The following is a 20504-nucleotide window of genomic DNA, read 5'->3' as shown; positions in this document are numbered from 1 at the left end:
GTGCGTGTATGTATGTATGTATGTATGTATAGTTTCTCCATCTATTTCTGCTATATATTCTAAATATTTCTTTATTCAATCATTTTCTGAAAATTCCTTTCGTTTTACTCTGTTGTAGTTGTCATGAATAAAGAATCTTAGAAAATAAGCAAATAAATAACAATATATATATTGTACATTTTCATTTTATATATACAGAATGAAATTGTTAAATATATTTCACATAAATAATGTCTTATACAGGGTGTCCGGTAAGTTTTGACAAAGCGCTTGTATAGATAAAACTAAAGAGCCTTCCTGTAAGGTTCTAGATAAAATTAGCGATCCTATAATCAGAGTTTGGTGAAAATGGGTATAACTTTCAATTTTGGTTCTTCACTTTCTCCACTCGGTATTCTTTGGATAGCTTCGTATATATGTTGGAAAACGAGTGCAAAGAAAAGAAATAGGTAGCTACAAGTAGATGAGTAAAATCAGAGAGAATCGAGGGAGAATGAGGAGCGGAATGAGGATTTAGGCTTCCTACGAAAGCCGCCGTTTGTCAACGACTGCATCGTTGAAGTAAGTACGGCTGTGATCAAAGTCTCGCTACAAATGCTTTGATGAACCAATTAGAAGAAAGAATTTTACAAATTGACCAGTTAAAAAAAGTTTCAAAGTATTTGTTTGCAGCATCTCGTTGACTGTGCCCTACGAGATATGATAGGAGCATAATAGAACATATACTGCACACGCTAATATGCTTCCGACATATCAACGCGATGTTTGTCGCGCGCGACACACGATATATTCATTATCGCAATAATGGGTGTACAAAGAATCGATTCTGTATCTTGAACGAGGTGAAATTACAAAAGAGCGAATTTACTAGAATACTGATAATTTCATTGATCAACACCTAGTAAATTTGCTCACTTTGTAATTTTCATTTCCTTGTTTGAAAATCGATCCCCTTGTTTGAAGATTCAGAATTGATCCCCAGCTTTACCGATGTTTTCATTCTAGTCCGGATTCACACTTTGACGGACTCGCAGTAATAGTAAGTATATTTCGCTTGTTTGCTTCTTTCCGCGAGTTCTGATTGGTTTCCACTTTCCCGTTTTTCCGTCAAGGTGTGAACCCGGCCTAAAGATATATTCTCATTGAATATCACATGTCACTTGCGCGACAAACATTGCGCTAATGTGACGGAGCTATTAGTCCTGTTCGTTGAGCGATTAAATGTGATTGGTTAGGTCTGTAAATAACAACCTAATAATAAGTTCATTTGCTTGGCGAATAGGCTAGCCGTCGATTTGAATGTGTCCATTGTACTTCACTAGCTGTGTGCATGACATATACGTACCTACACACACATACACATTTGCGGAAGTTGCACTATAAATGGCAGAATCAATCAGAGAAGAGAAACATTCTCTGCTCCATTCTCTCTCGATTCTTTCTTGAATAAAATCCATGTTAAAGAAATTAGAAATCGTTCCGAGATCTCGGACAAAGAGAAAATTAACAAATTATAGTTGCATAATTCGTTCAACTCGATTGATTTCTTCAGATAGTGTCGTCACTCGTCACATATTGCCTATCACATATTCAAAAAGTGAAATCCTATGAAAGGTTAGGTTGCTGACATGTATCGCCGTATTCACGTATCGCCATTCATTCTCTTAAATCTGCTTGCAAACAGATCTAAGAGAATGAATCTGTGATACGCGAATATTACTTAAGCCGCGATCCATTGCATGGGACATAGGCCTTACTGATTATTGGCTGCGTTCAGCAGAACAAAACAGATTTATGATTCTTTGCTGAGATTGGACCATTCTTCTTGATCTAAAAGCATAACTCAATTAGCGCGAAGAAAACTTCCAACAGTTGCAAAATAAACGTTCTGCTGAACGCAGCCATTGATTGGTTACGTATTTATGCAATATGCGGTAAATACACCTTGGGATTCCAGCCTATTGGCTTCTGCACATTGGACACGGAAACACTTGCCGCGCGACAAAATGTGATGTGGTAGCCAATGAACACAGAAGTTGTAAGCTTATTAGCTACCGCATCACATTTTGCCGCACGACAAACGTTTTCGCGTCTAGCGAAAATGCAAAAGCCATGATTTCAACTTTTGTCGCGCGGTGGAAATTATATATCTATTGCTTCCGAGCAAACGAGATGTTGATTATCGCGCCCCCCCCAACCATCTGTCACGCGGCAAGCGTTGCCACGTTCTGTGTGCAGCAGCCACAAGTACGAGCGTGCAAAGCAAAGTGAAAGTATATATATCTCTATAGAGATTTATGATCTATGATTGAGAGTTCACATGACGTTGATACTTTTGTCACAGACTGTACGCGGGCATTTAGCATTCGATTGACAGAGGTAGGCAGTGGCAGGTAGTAGGAATACAGTATTTATTATACTCTTTCACGGTATGATTATGATTAGTGCCGGTCCGCAAGTATAGTAAAATAAAATAGTTTTCGCGATGTATAGTCAGTAGATATATAATTGACAGGCATTAAGTCATCTGAGCGAATTGCGGTAAGTCCTGATTGTTTGCTAATTGTTCAATATTTTTGACAAACACACGAAGTTTATGTTCATCAATGTGACAAGCGTTTTGTTCTCCAATTCAATAGTGTTGCTAACGGACACAATTTGAACGACATAATAATTTGTTAAAATATCGCATACAGACTTTAGAATGATTTATTCCTCAAGTGATCTTTTTGCCAAAATTATCGCATAAATAAATTTAACAGTTTAGTATTATGTATATTTAACTTTTATAATAATTATCGAGTATGTCATAAAAAATATTTTCTCTTATGTTATACTCTTTCTTCAGCGATCCTGCACCTTGGTTTTCGAGGTTTGCACGCGAACAATACTAATGTTGATAGTGTGTTAGCATTGATTTTAAAAAATTCTTATAGTTAGTGTTCAAAAAACGCACATAAACTTTAAAATCAATGCTGTATATTTTTGTTCGTTATTATCTCAATCAAAGTATTTTACACAATCAACGAATTCATATTTCTCGTATTTTGTTTTAAATTCAATCATAATTTTCCTTCCAGTGAAATGAATTCAAAATATTTTTTTTTTAGAATCAAATTTAAAAGGCAGTAATACAAAAATTTATTTTCTCAAATCAGTTTTAGTTTACTAATAATTCAAAAAAGATTTTTTTACCATTAGTTAGGAATATTCGATATTTTAAAATGATGAAAAAATTATTGATTATTCTAATACCCGATTTATAATCAGGCCTTATATTTAAGATTTTTTTTCCTATAAATATGGACATAAGGATGCGTTTCATTTAACATTTGCAACACTCGTGAATATTATTTCATCCTTGTTGTTATCAAATACTAAACAAGGAAATATTCGAGCGTACTGCGAACGTTAAGTGGACGCACCCTAAATCATACTTTAAATCGATACAGTTATATATTTTTTTAATAATAGGAGTATTTTTTGAATTTGTGTTCTAATAGAAATGTATTATAAAATAAATGACAAAAATTTTAATTTTTTGGTATGAATACTTTATGTAGAAGAAGTATTTAAGATTATTTATATGAAGTTATATATTGCGATATAGAAATTATTCAGTGAATAAACAAAATATTTATTTGTTCTCGTTGTAATTAATCGCTGTAACTAATCGATAAATCGTAATAAAACTTTGCGTAAGTTATTTTGAACTTAAAGTATTTGTACAAAAACATTATAATTTTTTTATTATTTTTTTAATTTTAACTTGTAACAATAAAAAATAACAAATAAAATAAATAAACGATAAAAATATGTTGTTTAATAAAAACAGAATATTATGAATATATATAGTTTTTATATGAATATATATAGTTAGGAATATTATATATGAATATATATTTTGTATGTAGTTTGTTTAAAGTGTAAATATGAATATATACATATATGTGCTATATATGTCTATCAAATATCCTTAATTGCGTTGCATAATTGCGTTCGAAATCAGAAAGCGTGAAGCCTAGACAGCTGTCTTTCACAGAACATACCTTTAAATCAAAGAGAAATCATTAAAACTTAAATTTTAATGTTAATTTAATTAATAAAATTGTCATAAAAATACTTATAGCAGCTAATACATTAATGTCTTGATTCTTTGCATATTGAATTTGAACAGATAAATTTAAACAATAAGAATCTTATTTTTAGACTGTACATGTGAGAATCACAATCAATACGAACAAGAAATTAAATATCTATATCGATCGAAGCTGGATCTTTAATGTCTAAATAATTCAATGTGAATTGTGCGTGCGTGCGTGCGCGTGTGTGTGTGTGTGTGTGTGTGTGTGTGTGTGTGTGTACATACTCTATGTCATATATATATATATATATATATATATATATACTATATTTGTAGTTATTCGAACTACGCGCTGAATTGGTTTTTCGGATTTATAAACGCAACTACTGTAATATCACATACTGTAATAATATCAATTAAATTAAATTGACAAGCAATTTTTAATATAATAATATAAACTAAGACTCACACAAATAATAAAAAATTATTTTAATAAAAAACTACGAGTCGCAATAGAATAGTAATTGTTAACTATTAAAAATCATTCAAATCTAATACATATAAAATACAAATGTTTCAACTCCTATCAGATCATCTTCAGTGTCGTACAACATTAATCCGCAATTTAACAATTTTACAAAATCTTCAATTTTCATAGTATTCACACTATGTTAAGTTTTTCAATAATTATAGGTATATAATTATTAGGTATATTATAGTATATTAGGTATATTAGGTATATTATAGTATAATATCATGACAAATAAAGAAGTGCCTCATTGCAACTGCATCAGTCATTAAGTTGTTGTATCGACTTGCACAGTTCGATAGACGTTAGTTATTTCAAAATTTAGGTCATATATGAAAACTAGAAGTCAGAACTTTCCCACAATTGCAATAAAGTTCACAATTCACAATAAAATTATATATTATATATATAATAGAAAAAATATTCATCGCTATCAGAAGATCGTTATGTTTGAAAAATTAAAACAACAATGAGTTGAATTTTTCAATTGTTAACAACTACTATTCTGTTGCAACTCGTAGCCTTTTATTAAAACAATTGTTAATAATTTGATGCTCAATCAGGCGTTACATTAGAAAAATGTTAATATGCTGAAAATAATTTTATTGCGAAAAATTACCTCTGCCGAAAGTCGATACAAGAAACAAAGATCCAGATTCGACTTCCTACCGAGATAATATTTTTCGCAATAATTTTATTTACAAATTTAGTTTTTTCAACATATTAACATCTTTCTAATCGATGCCTGATTGAGCGTCAAATTATTAAAAATTGCTTGTCAATTTAATTTAATTTGTGTGTATTATAGTAGTTTAATTGCGTTTATAAATCAGGAAAACCAATTCGCGCAGTTTGAAGGACTACAAATATGATATATATATATATATAATAAATATGCATATACTATATGTATATATAATTCACTTAGATTATTTAAGTATTAAAGATCCAACAATTGTTAAAAATGTTAAACAAATACATTTTGTTTGTCTCTAGTTAAAAAATATAATGCACTTCGAATGTCTATATTTTTTCGGCATATAAATTAACGATGAAAAATGTTTTTTGAACATTTCAGAGTGGCTTATAATCTGAGTCTTTCAACATTAAACATTATGCTATCTCTAATTTTAAAAAATGAAATTTTGGACAAAACTCATTTCAAAAATCTGTTCCTCAAATATAATTAGAACAGTGATGAAATGTAGAAGGGAATAAGAAAAGGAGTTTTAGAAAGAAAATAACTTTTGTAAGAAATGCATGTTCAATAATCCTTATCATTTTGCTTATTTTTCTGTATTTTTATGCATTTCAAATTCTGTATTTTTATGCACTATTTCTGAAATCAATCTTTTATTAGAGGGTTCATTATCTAATATTTTTTTACATCGTGCCATTTAAATTTGTGTTTGAAATTAAATGTAATTATCGAGATCTAAATATTTTCTTATTGATAATAATGCTCATGTATTCTGATGTGGAATTGTGTCTAACTTACAGGATATTTAACAGTCAATATTTTATGAACTATTCATTTATAAGATTTATAAAATATATATATTTATTAAATATAATATATTAAATATAATATAATATATAATATATTTATTAAAATATTTACAAAATATTTTGTAAATGCTTTATAAATTGTGTGTTGTCTAGGTATATGGATATACCTATATATTATATTATCATCACATTTCTTTGCACATATAGTACGAATTTTATGTATGATCTTTCGTTTTATTTCAGATGAATTAAGATGTCCCAAAGAAATACCAATGTAGTAAGAAGATTGGACTTGAAACGTTCGAAAAAATTCATGTCGTCTTCCAGCCTGTCTGGTATGTCGCAGTTATCTCATAACAGCGAAGAAACATTAAAGACCGTGGTACACAAATCTCATAAATCTGATAATTTAGAAAAGTGAGTTACTCGTGTAATTCGATAGTCTTAGCAAATATATTACATACGTAATACATTTGCTAAAACTCGAATTTTCTTTTCATAATTATTCGACTATCATTCAATTCGATATTTGTCACGCTCGCATACGCAATATGCATGCATCTATATTAATGCATCTATATTAATCAAGTTTTAAATTTTGTATCGCGATATTAATTCTTTCTTGTTATCTTTTATTAGTTAAAAAAAAATTATTTAATATCTTATTTCCGTTCTTTCGGTCTCTCTTCGATAAATAGCTTCATATATGTTTATATAAGATTATATAAGATTCAGAATCGTATGCATTGCGCGCGCGCGTGTGTGTGTGTGTGCGTGTGCGTGTGCGTGCGCGCGCGCGCGTGTGTGTGTAATCAAATAATAAAAACAAAAAATCAACGTGGAATTAGTATTAACGCGAGTTGATTTATTTTCCCTTAACCTTCAGCTGGAGCTATTTATCTCTCGAGATTGTGGAGCACTAAGTGTGGTGTATACGAAGCTAGCGTCTCATTTGGAAATTTATTAAATATTGAGAATTGTGTATTTTCAATAGTTTTATAATTCTAGATTAAACAAATAATTCTGACTATTAAAACCAAGAAATCGAAAATGTAAAATGAGACGCCGGGTTCACATAGCGCTAATTTTATCTAACAAAGATTCCAGCCATTTTTCTTATAGGATTTGCAAATACATACCATAATTCTAAAAAGAATTCTGATTAACATTGCTATTTTAATTTTTAAACAATTTTTTCCCTTAAAAAGTGATCTTTACGGGAACAAAGATGAGACGCTGTCCAGTTTTAAAGAGTTCTGATAGTTCTGTGATAATTCTCTGTAGTTGCGAATGTATTCTAAAGAGTTTTGATCATATATTAAGAGTGTGATTTAGTTTTGAGGACTTTGCAAGAGATGGCACTAATATCAATGTTGTCAAAGACATTTCAATCATAGCTATTATTTTTTAATGCTTTAATATTAGACACTCTATGATATTTAGTCATTTAATAGATGCAAACATTGTGCTTTATATAATATTTTAAAAATGAAGCTTTCTAAAGAGCATTTTCGAGCATTGTGTTATTTTTATTTTTTAATCGGAAGAAAACGGCAGCTGAAGATCATAGAATTTTGATAGAATTTTGATGAAACTTATGGTGATGTTGCTCCACCAATTAAGATATATGAATATTGGTTCAGGCAATTTAAAAGTTATGATTTCTCTAAACGACGCGAGGAACAATGCAGTCTACGTAAAAATGCGTTCGGAGCACAAACTTCTATATATACTACTAGACTGCCAACTTGCTTGAAAAAATGGCCCCCAATTTTTATGTAATATTATATGCATGCGTCGAGAACCGCTTCGCGTGAACGCGTATATCTGCACATGCGCACACATCAGCACATTATTTTGACATGTTAACCTATTTAACAGTATTAAAACCACCAAATACTTATTTTTATAATCCAGCTATTATAAATTATTTTAACTTATAAGAAATTGAATAAAATCGCATTTTTATATACGTTTATTAATATTCAATTGTCTTTCCAATATCTTTACCTTTTTACTTGAATTCTTTCTCTTCCAAAAGAAACAAAATTTTTCACTATGAGATTATATCACTTTCTCTTCCAAAAGAAACAATATTTTTCGTTATGAAATCACACCACTTTCTAAAGTTATACGTTTAGCATGTGAATAGTGATGCAAAACAGCCATATTGCATTTCTTTGGGTATATTCGTGACGCATGCGCAAAACTATCATATAATTTTGGGGTCCATATTTCACATAAGCTTGTTCTAAGGAGTTAACAATCATATATACATCTCTATACAGTCTATATATACATAATAGTATATATAGAAGTCTGTGGTTCGGGGAGCTATTAGCTATTAGGAGCGCTATTAGCATTATTTATGCCATTCTATCCTTGTTTTATGTCTAATAAATGAAAATAGAAATACAAATAATCTCCTGACTAGTGTGCCTGATGTATATTCCTAATATTCAATAAATAAAAAAAAATGAATGAAAATACCCATTCGAATATACATATTTTATAGAATATACACTTTATTTTTGTTCGTTAAGAAATGAATACTTTTTCATTCCATTTAAATGAATATTTTTTATGAATGTGATTACGAATATTTTCGTTTTCGCGTTCATTCCTACTCTGCACGTAGCAAGCTTGTAAAAGAAATCTATAAAAAATAGTGAAATCAACAGAGAAATCCTTCATCAGTGATGCCAGATGGCAGACTAGTGACGCAACATGGTATATAGTTTGATATTGAGAATAAAAATGATGATCATTTTTGTAAAAACTTATTATACAAAAATATATGTTATCTTAAATGAAGATTTACGTAAAATTAAATGTCATCAAATAGATTGTACTTGTAAATAAAAAATGTATTGTTTTTTAAAATATTTGTTTAAATTTCAAAGTTTTTCTCATTAAACCTAATACAATGACAAAAATATCTAAATAAAATTTTTTTTTTTTACTTAAAATTATAAAAATGCCGGTTACAGTAAAAAGGTAACAATTGCTTATTGGAATTTTCTTTTTCAATTTATATTTTATTTGAATATTTTATTTGAAATTCTTAAATGAATATGAATACTAGTTATTTAAATAATTATCATAGTTTTTTGTGAATAAATATTTTTGAAAACCCAAAATTTTGAATATATGATTATATTTTTTTTAACGAAAAATTTTGAATAAATACAATTTATAGCTCAATTACAAATTTTTGTATTCATCAAGCATACGTCAGTCATCAATTTTTCTCATTATTTGGATTTTGATTCAAAACATTAAAAAATAATTTTTCATGCCAAAAATAATGCTTAATATTAACCGTAACGCTTTTACATCTCATTTTTAGAATGAATTAAAATACTTCGGAAATAACGCATTTTTCCTAAAAATGTTTTAAATAAAAGTTGTTTGGTTTCGCAAGAAATGCAGTGTAACAACCTATATTTAACCTGGAGAGCCTCTGCAGAGGTAATTTCATAGTCAACTAAACTTTTTCAAATGAAATTATATGATTTTTAGTCACAAATCGATTTCTTCTCATTTGTTCTGCTTACAAAAATGTCAAATACAAAATGATCAAACGATAAATATTTTAAAACAAATATATTTACATAATATATTTATCAGAATATATTTATATACATACAGAATATATTTATATATTACATAATATATTACATAATATATTTATATTACATAATATATTTTTCACTGATAAATATTTTATGAATTATTTCACCTTTTATGTAAAGCATTTCTTATTTTATTTTTATACGACTTTATATAGATAAAGTCATTGCATGTGCTCAAATATCACTATGCTAAAAATAAAAATAAAAATTTCTTTGGTGTTTTTAATTTTTAATTTTTAATTTAATTAAATTAAAAATTTAATATTTTATTTTAATTTTTATTTTCTTTAAAAGGTGACAAAAAATAAACAGAATTAATTAAAATTATTGTAATTTTATTCAATGTAATTATACATATGTGAACATTTTATATCACGTAAGTTATATTGCTTATAACATAATTATAAGCAATAATAATAAAAAATAGATAGCGAAGACAGCACCCGTAGAAAAACGTAATCAAGGACAGCATATCACTATCCGACATATACAGGGAAACCTCGCTATGATCAGACGATCGCTACACATACACACACGCACGCACGCACGCACGCACGCACGCACACAATTGCCTTGTAAAAATTTGAGAACTTTATTTACAGCTTGAGAAAAAAGGAAAACTTCCATTTCGATCACGTACCGTTCCAAACAAATGTTTATGTTAATTAAATTTCATTCCTCTTAGAAATTTAATTTCGATATCATACGTTTCCCACTGACACAGAATATACACAGATCGAATATTTATAATTAATCAATACTTCGTTTCTTATAAAACGCTCACACTCGATTGACATACAAACTATTTATTCACTTGAAGAAAACGAGAAATTTACTAATGTATCTCTATCCATAAGAGTCCGAGTTTTACTATCGATAATTCATAATTATTAATCATTGTCAAATAGTTATTCGGTGAAAATTACTCGAAGAAAGAAGGTACACACGAAGCATTTATTCGACGATATCAAATACAAATAAAGATTATGCGTTTCGCGGGTTTCTTCCGTGTCCTGATCCACTCTTGGAATGCCAACGTTTCGTGAACCTTGTAGTTCACTTCAGGGCGAAGAGCAGTCTGATGCTGAGGCAGTCTGTTCCTCTAGGTCGCCCCATCTATATATTACGCTACTTGTGAGTGATGGAGGAAAAGAAGAGAACATCTACAGACAGACTCAATCTCTTAGAAACTCAATCTCTTAAAAACAGCCTTACAGAAAAATGGATAAAAAAGACATAATCAAAATAATCGATGCATAATAATAAACATGCAAACAAGAAAACGATTTCTGATACACAATCAGACGAGAGGATCCTATCCATTCTCTCATATGTCAAAGGAATAACAGATCGGATTAGCAAGATATTAAACAAACACAATATCAGAACTATCTTTAAACCAAAAAGATGAGACAAATCTTAAGAAATCCTAAAGATCAAAAATCTCCACTCAATTCCGCAGGAGTGTACAAAATACCTTGTTCCTGCGGGCAAGTATATACAATGGAGAAACTGAGAGAATGGTCAACCTACTATAAAAGAACACCAACGTGATGTCAGATTAAAACACGTCATGCAATCAGCACTATCAGAACACAACATCGAAATAGAATATCAAATCATAGGACATCACTGTTTGACAAAACAACCACAACAGCCAACATTACATCATATTTTCCAAGAAAGTATAGAGAAGCCATAGAGATACAAAAACACCCTAACAATCTAAATAGAGATAATGGCTACAACATAAATAAAATATGGAAAACTATTCTCCCGATTAATGAGGACTGACCGATTTCCCCCCATTCTTACCCACAATTAACAAGTAGCGTAATATATAAAAGGGGAATGATCAGAAGGAACAGCTCAGTATCAGGCTGTTCCTCGCCCTGATGAAAGTCTCAAGAATATTAAAACATCAAACATGAATATTTAATGTATGACGCATGGTACTCCAATTTAATTATACATTTAATAGAAAATGATAAAAAATAAATGTTAGATTATTACTTGTAACGTAGTAAGATTAAAAAAGATGCGCAAAAACTTGCACCTTATCTTCATGTATCTTCTACTATATGTATCTTCTACTACAAAAATAATATTAAAACATTTTTATTAAAAATCGCACGAAAACCATTAATGATCGATGTTTTTCATACAATGGCATTTAATCACTGCCACCTAGATGAAACGTATGAGTAATGAAGTATAATAACAGGTCGTTGTACCAGTAGTATTAATTTAAACATTCTAGAGATTAAACAATCGATGATTCACTGGTACTCCGTGACCCGAAGTGCCCTCCATATGTATAAAACATTAAGAATATATTTTCAACAAAAAAAATTTTCAAAAAAAAACAATACATCAAATACGATAGAGAACCATCTCAAATGTGGTCAAAGTTAAATTTCGAATAATACAATATATATTCCTTATTAAATTTATTTTAGATATGATTGCACGTTGATAATTTTCGGACTTTCAACACAATCAGTTTAAAACGCTAATAATCCTTCCTAAATTAAGTTAGAAGAACTATAAAGAACTTATTGCGAAAAATATTATAATACCTCAGCCAGGATTCGAACCTGGGACTTCTCAACTTTCCGGAGCGTCTTAGCCAACTCGACCACTGAGGCTTCGGAAATATTTTTCGCAATGACTGATATGTATAGAGAGAACGCATTATATGACCGCATATGTAAAAACTCATGTATTTGTGCGTGCGTGCGTGCGTGCGTGCGTGCGTGCGTGCGTGCGTGCGTGCGTGCGTGTGTATGTGGTGTAATATTTTATTAATATCTTTTTTTGTAGCACAACGAATGCAAGAAATGCAATAAACAACGAATGGTTATTGAATGGACCAAATGGAAGCAAGATGCCCATTTTACGCTTTAAGTAAGTTGATATAAGAATATCTTTGATCTTTATTTTTAAAACGCGTAGAAATATTTAAGCAACTGTATTTTGCTTGTTTCTCAGATGTTCCGCTTTAGCAACGCCACCAGAAAACCCACCTGCGAAGCAGCTACACATGACTTACAAGATCTTTCAAACTGACACTAAACTCATTAATCTTCTGCTGCAATCACATGGTTTAATGGAGGTACAGTTTTAGTAATATTATGCAGTTAATTTTCATATACATTTATATACAAAATATATCGAATAATTAAGCTTCAAGGCCATGTTTTTTTGCATATTTTCTAATTTGTTGTGCCAATAGTTTTTGTATTTCAATTACGCATATTTAACTCTCTACATTATCAGTCATATAAATCAATCATTTATACAATATAAATTTTTATTTAAAAGTTGATAAAGATAGCCAGTTTGAATATTATATACACACATACAATATATGCTTTTCGTATACTTTATCGCTGATATAACGAAGTAAGATGTTATTCATTTGTTTGAAAAACAAAAACAGTCGCCCAGAAAAAGAATGAAGGAATTATAAGTGAATCGAATTTGAAAATAATTCTAATTAGCAATAGTTTATTTGATGACATTTAAAAAACTATTTTCTCCAAAAATTTTGAAGGTTCCTGTAGATAAAAATGTATAAGATATTAAGAAGAAATAAAGAAAATAAAATGAACCATTTTTATTTACTTCTGATACAATTTTCAATATTGAAAAATATCCAGGAGAAAAACTTTTATTTTATCTTTGCAAATAAATTTCTATATCTTTACTTTTAGGTATCTATGAATGAGACAGATTTTAACATACTATGGATGGGAAGTCATCCAAAACCGGACATCTTGCGAAATCTGATGCCTTATCAAAAAATAAATCATTTTCCTAGGTAAGTATGAATTATTAAGAAACAGTTTTCATAATCTAAGATAATACGGATTTAAACACGAAATAAGCTCTTGGAACAATTTAAACTTTGAAAATTTTTATTTGAATTTTTATAGAATATAATATAATAAAAATCTGCATGGCTATTAACTTGACCTTCCTTAAAACTCTATTTTTTAGATCGTACGAAATTACCCGAAAAGATCGCCTTTATAAAAATATCGAAGCTATGCAAAGAAGTAAGGGTCTTCGAAATCTTGATTTTATACCTCAGACATTTCTACTGCCTACTGAAGCCAGAGAGTTGATTTCGGCGCATTTCAGATATAGAGGACCTTGGATTGTCAAGCCTAAAGCTAGTTCGCGAGGCCGTGGCATTTATATTGTCAATAATGTAAGACACACTTCAGTATTTTATTTCAGTATGAATTTTTTACATTATTTAAATTGTCGTTAAGTAAAAGCAATCTTACATAAATATATTGAGAAAATTTATTAATAAAAAGTTTCTTGTAGTAATTATAATTATTTATGATAATTATTTCAGTAATTATTCGAATAAAAAACGGACATACTGATAATCTTGATCTTGACACATGTTGTCAAGGTCATGATTATGAATAACCTTCAAAAGGTTTTAGGTGGCGGTCACTTGAACTTCGTTCAAAAGTTATTAACAAATAAAGTTTAAAAAATAATACTTATTTCTGCCATTGACGGGTTTCCACGCGAAGAGAGGTCTACCCCCCCCCCCCCTGTAGGAAACGCACATACTTTCTTTCTATACGAAGCAGGACATCATGGAACAAAATCGGAATGGATTCCGATCGGAATTATTCAATTATTCTAGATTTCTATTGCGTTTTCTGGGGAAAAGGGAATAATCGCGATCGGAATCTATTCCGACTTTATTCCATGATGGGTGTCTAGGATCCACTGTACCTATATGCGTTTGAGTGAGACAGAACGATGATGTAAAAAATGAATTAAGGATGTCAATATTATCGACTTTTTTATTTAGAATTTGAAAAATCTGGTACTAGACATTGATCAAGACTATCACTCAAGCCAGCATCCCCTTAATGATATGATTTAGCAATGATTTTAATTTAGCACTAATTATAATAATATTTTTAAATTGCTCTTGAACAATTAACCAATAGTATATTTATTGATAAATATAATGACAGATAAATATATTCTTGATGTTTGGACAAGTTGTATATGAATTGTATTTTATAAAATTGACAATTTTACGAAGTATATAATACTATATCATTCACTTATCCACCTTTTTTTACTATATTGTTATAGCCTGAGAAGATCCTGACAGATGAATCGGTTATTGTGGCGCAATACATAAATAATCCGCTTTTAATCGACGGACATAAATGCGATTTGCGCCTTTATGTAGCTGTAACGAATTACGATCCCCTACTAATTTATTTATATGAGGAAGGTTTAGTGAGATTTGCCGCTGTTAAATATGATGGCGGAAGTGAATATGTTTGGAATCCTTGCATGCATCTTTGCAACTATAGTATAAACAAATTCCACGTAGATTATATAAAGTAAGTTATATAACAAGTACAACTAATATTAAATATATTAAGAGAAAATTATTTGTATGATAAAGTATAAATATATATCTTTTTAATAAGATAAATATATGTATACATATATTAAATTACATATATTAAATTTATTAGAATAAAATTGTTTATATTATATGTATATATAAAAGATACATATATTTTTATTTATGTAAAGTAATAACTTAAATAGTTAAATATGCTAAAATTTTGAGAAAGTTTTGTAAGGTTTTGTAAGGTTTGCTTAAACAAAATTTTTAATACATATTTGCTTGTTTTTGTCTTGCCAAAGTTTCAAATAGTTATTCTTCTATTATAATGCAAATAATAGTACAATCTTTGTTATTTTACATTAAGAAAATATTGTAATTTATGTAATATTGGCAATGCAAATAAATAAAAAAACAAGAATGACAAATAAAAGAAAGAAGGAAAGAAACAAAAGAAATAAAATAATAAAGTGAAGCAAAAAAAATTTTTTTTAACTTCAAAACAAACATATAAATAAAACTGAATAAAAAAAATTTCACATAGAAATTACTTATAAAAATATTTAATATAAATTATATCCGATTAGGAGTGAAGATCCTGATGCTGAGGATGTAGGACATAAATGGACATTGTCAGCATTACTTAGACATTTACGCTCAATGGGTCAAGATACGGAATCGCTTATGCAGCGAATAGAAGATATTATTATAAAGTCAATTCTTGCTACTGCATCTGGAATCGTCAGCGGTTTAAAGCAATTCGTGAAATACCCCGAGACATGTTTCGGTAATAATTTATTTCAAATAGTGTCTTCGATTTTTAACATAATACACAGGATGTAATTTAAAATATAGTTAACAAACTTCAGGTTTGAATATATGATATACTCCCTACATCAAAACATAAAAAAATTCATATAAATATTCTATATCTGCAAACTCACTGTCATTGAGATACAGCTCAAAATATTTATTAATATAAGAGAAAATAGAATGATATTTATTAATATTTAATATCATTTTCAATTTTTAATTATAATAAATATTCGAAGTGACTTCCATTTGATTCTATACACGCTTGGACATATCAGATCATGGATTGTCACATTCTTTCAAAAGCAAGCTTTCTCTTGTGGTAATTGCGAATGTTTGCAATCATCAAAGATGCGTTAATGTAACATCTTCATCTTACTTCATCATCTTTAACATCTTTTGGTGATTGGAACTTCATAAACTAAGAACTTCAAGTGTCCTCACAAATAAAAATCTAAGGGGTTTAGATCACGGGGATCATACATAATACTTAAAGATTTTGAATTATGTCTCAGTAACATTGGATTTGCGAACATATGTTCATATACTTTTTTTCATGTTTTGGTGTGGGAAGCTCAGCTTCGAAATTTGTTACTGTATTTTAGTTATACCCTGTGTAAATATAGCTAAATAATACTCATGATATAAACAAATATCAATTTTAAAAAATTATTTTTAACATGTAAATTCAATGAAAAAAAAAATGTGATAAATATTTTATGTTATAGAAAGATAGAAATATAATATTTCATATGTATATCACACATGTATGTTTTAGAGTTATTTGGCTTCGATATACTGATTGACGATATGTTGAAGCCATGGTTATTGGAAGTAAATTTAACCCCCTCGTTGGGATGTGATTCACCGCTAGATGTTAGACTCAAGTCAGCTTTAATAACAGATTTGCTTACTCTCGTCGGCGTAGCTGCTGTCGATCCAATCCTGCGCTCTCAAAATTCAAATCGTGCTGCCATAAATTCCGATAAAAAGATAACTAATGTAAGCTATTTTGCTTTTATTTTTCTTAAATTATTCATATTAATCTTTCATCATATTTATCTTCCATCTATACACACAATACACTCAGTGAATACAAAATTATATATACCTATTAGTTGTAATTTCCCATTTCAGTAATATAGCCGTAATATAACATGTATGTTATGTTATGTTTTAGTTATATGTTGAGTGAGAAATTATAACTAAAGTTATATGTAACTTGCGTTCACTGGGTATTAATTAAATATTAAATTATTTAAAATTCTAATTAATCTCGATTATACATTCAGTTGTAAATATGTTAAACAATTAATCTCCTACAGCATTAAATTATACAAAAATTACAGCAACACTGCATGTTGCAGCAATATTGCAGAGATTTTGCAGTGATAATTACTGCAAATTCTGTGCTGTATGGGATGATTTTCAAGGTTAGGAACGCGGTTATCCAAAAAAATATATATAGCGTTACTTAAAAGATAATAGTTTTTTTCGTTATTTTTTTTACTTTCTTTTAATGCTCTACAAAAGTAAGATATATTGATTTTAAAATTACAATTTAATTGTAATAATCAATATTAAAACTAAATTTAAAAATAAATTCGGTCTCATAATTCCCCAAAAGAATATGATTCTAAATTTCATTGTTTATTACATTCTTAATTTAAATGAGTCATAGGGAATTTTATACTATTCGATGATTGAGATTTTTTTTGGATAATATAATTGGAATTCCACTTCACGAATCTTTCTCAAAAACTTGCAAAGAGTATTATTTACAATATATCAACAAGACGAAAAATCAATGAAAAACGTGTGCACATGCTGGTATCCAGCATATTGAATCTTGATATTCAATTTCTACATGCACATTGCGGCAAATGTCGGCAGTTTATATTATCTTAATAAAAACATCAAACGTCTCTTCATGTTTTACTTCTCTTCATTCACGATTAAAACAAAATCTGGAAATTATTTACAATAGGGCCTTTTCCGAATTTCGACATTTTTCGATTGCAGTGTTGATAATAATTTGATATGATAATAGTGATAATAAGTCGGGAAGTCGAAAAATAGTCTACTTATTTTTTAAATTATTTATTTTACCTTATCTTCCCGCATAGAGGCGCACAACTTTCACCCGAAGCAACTCCCACCCTACCTCCCCCTGCTTAAGGGGGACTTTCACGCGAAGCGACTCTCATCCCATCTCCTTCTCTGCTTAGGGGCGTACGACTTTGGAATGTCATTATTAGAGCACGGATTCTGAGAACGGTGTCAACCGTAGCTAACTATGTCCTCACTACATCTCCTCACTACATCTCTCCCACTTCTGTAGCGCCATCGCTCCGTCGCTCGCCACGGCTTTTGACAGCTTTTAGCAGTGGGAAGAATTGTGAAGAACGCACTATAATCGACTCGAATCGGTTGGTGAATAATGCGGGCTCTAGTCATCATTATTACTCAGTATATTATTCGAATAGAAGTATATGTATATTTTTTGACCTTTCCCGATTTATCATTACTATTTGAATCATAACAAAGATTATTATTAACATTGCAGCCGAAAAATATCGAAATTAAAAAAAGACTATTGTAAATAATTACCCAAAATCTTTAGAACCTATACTTATTTTGAACAACTAACTCTCCCTTCTTTCCCAATAAGTCTATTAGATTCATATTGTTATTTCTTGTTTACGTATCTATCTTGAATTATGAAATGATCATTATTTTGAATCTGCAAGTTTTTTAAATAGTTTGAAATCACTATAAATGCGGATAAAGATAACGTTTATATTCATGAATTCAAAGTGTTAAATAAAAATATACAAACATTTCATCGCATTCATCTTTTGTATTTAAGTGATATCCTTGCCAAGTTTTTGAGAAAAGTCAAGTTGCAATTCCAGGAACATTGTCACAAAAATACTGACCATAGAAAAGTGCCAAGTCTCCTATGAAATTCAAATTCACAATGTAATAATTCATAAACGATGAGATTTAGATAAGCTGCTCCTCCGGGAAACTTCCTTTATGTAGACGCTTTAGAGGGGGATAAGAGTATGTTGAAGAAGGGGCTAATAACCAGAAGATTGATTTCGTTATGTAGACGACACTTTCGTAATCTGGAGACATGGCAGTGAGGAACTTCACAAGTTCTTAAACTTTCTCAACAACCAACATCCTAATATTCGATTCACCATGGACATAGAAAAAAATGGTAAGTTTCCCTTTCTGGATGTTCTTGTTACAAAGAAGACTGACAATACTCTAGGCCATCAAGTATACAGGAAGCCAACACACACTGACAGATACACATTGACTTACATGCCGAGTCGCACCACTATCCAGCATAAAAACAGTCGGCAATACACTCACTTATGCATAGAGTATTTAGTATCTCTGATAAGGAACATCTACAAACAGAACTCAATTATTTGAAAAAAATCTTATAATGGAATGGATACAATAAGAAAGAAGTGAATGGGACAATTAGCAAACATAGGAGTGAGACAAAGAATCACTGGGATACACAACAACTACAGGAAGAGTTAAACAAAAGAAGCCTCCCTATTCTTCCATATGTAAAAGGAAGAACAGACCGAATCGGTAGAATTTTGAACAAATACAACATCCGAACCATTTTCAAATCTCCAAGGAAAATCGAGCAAATCTTGAGAAATCCTAAAGACTTCCACTCAATTCCGCAGGAATTTATACAAAATACTTTGCTCTCGCGAGAAAGTATACATCGGTGAAATCAGAAGAATGGTCAACGTGTGCATAAAGGAACATCAACAGGATGTCAGGCTGAAACATGCTACATAATCAGCATTGGCAGAATTTGGCAGAATTGAGACAGGACATCAAATATTATTCGACAAAACTGCTATTATAGCTACAATGATGTCATATTTCCCGAGGAAGTACAGAGAGGTCATAGAAACATCCAGACAATTCGAACAGAGACTCAAGTCATGATATAAGTATATGGAAGTAAAGATATGGAATACTGTACTTTTAACAAGTCAAGGAAGACCTCCCCCTCTTCTCCAACTCTTTACTCTCCTTTGCAGCTACATAAAGGGAGAAGAGCAGCTCAGTATCAGTGTGCTCCTCGCCCTGATGACAAGGTTCACAAAACATTAGTGGCATTAGTAATGGACAAAAACGTGATAACCCTTCTGGTATCATTAAAGACAACAGCCATGAAAAGCATTAATAGTTCACACAAGTAGCTTAGCTATGAAGATTCTAAATCCTTACGTGTCAGTACATATATGTACATACGGTATATGTGTGTGTATGTGAGGACAAAGGAGGAGGAAGTAGTGTCACTAGGCGCGAGATTTGAGGAAGGAGGAGGGCGATGTCACTGGGCTGACGTACCGGGGTCCGCGATAGAGGGGTTCGCCATATTCTCTCTCTCTCTCTCCNCTNTCTCTNTCTCTCTCTCTCTCTCTCTCTCTCTCTCTCTCTCTCTCTCTCTCTCTCTCTCTCTCTCTCTCTCTCTACTCTCTCTCT

The 20504-nt window shown here is 30.2% G+C and overlaps 1 protein-coding gene across 1 annotated transcript in view; it reads left to right on the top strand.

The window, feature by feature from the left end:
- Positions 1 to 6375: 6375 nt before the first annotated feature.
- Positions 6376 to 20504, top strand: part of LOC105621429 (tubulin polyglutamylase TTLL5) — a 25947-nt gene continuing 11818 nt past the window's right edge. Inside the window, exons 1-8 of the mRNA XM_012202899.1 lie at positions 6376 to 6539; positions 12581 to 12664; positions 12749 to 12872; positions 13474 to 13580; positions 13760 to 13973; positions 14894 to 15150; positions 15749 to 15948; positions 16753 to 16976. Of these exons, the coding sequence (XP_012058289.1) occupies positions 6376 to 6539; positions 12581 to 12664; positions 12749 to 12872; positions 13474 to 13580; positions 13760 to 13973; positions 14894 to 15150; positions 15749 to 15948; positions 16753 to 16976 (1374 nt within the window). The remainder of the gene's footprint in view (positions 6540 to 12580; positions 12665 to 12748; positions 12873 to 13473; positions 13581 to 13759; positions 13974 to 14893; positions 15151 to 15748; positions 15949 to 16752; positions 16977 to 20504) is intronic.

This window comes from Atta cephalotes (assembly GCF_000143395.1).
Source record: "Atta cephalotes unplaced genomic scaffold scaffold00033, whole genome shotgun sequence".
NCBI classification, from domain to species: domain Eukaryota; kingdom Metazoa; phylum Arthropoda; class Insecta; order Hymenoptera; family Formicidae; genus Atta; species Atta cephalotes.
This window is presented reverse-complemented; position numbering and strand designations above follow the sequence as displayed.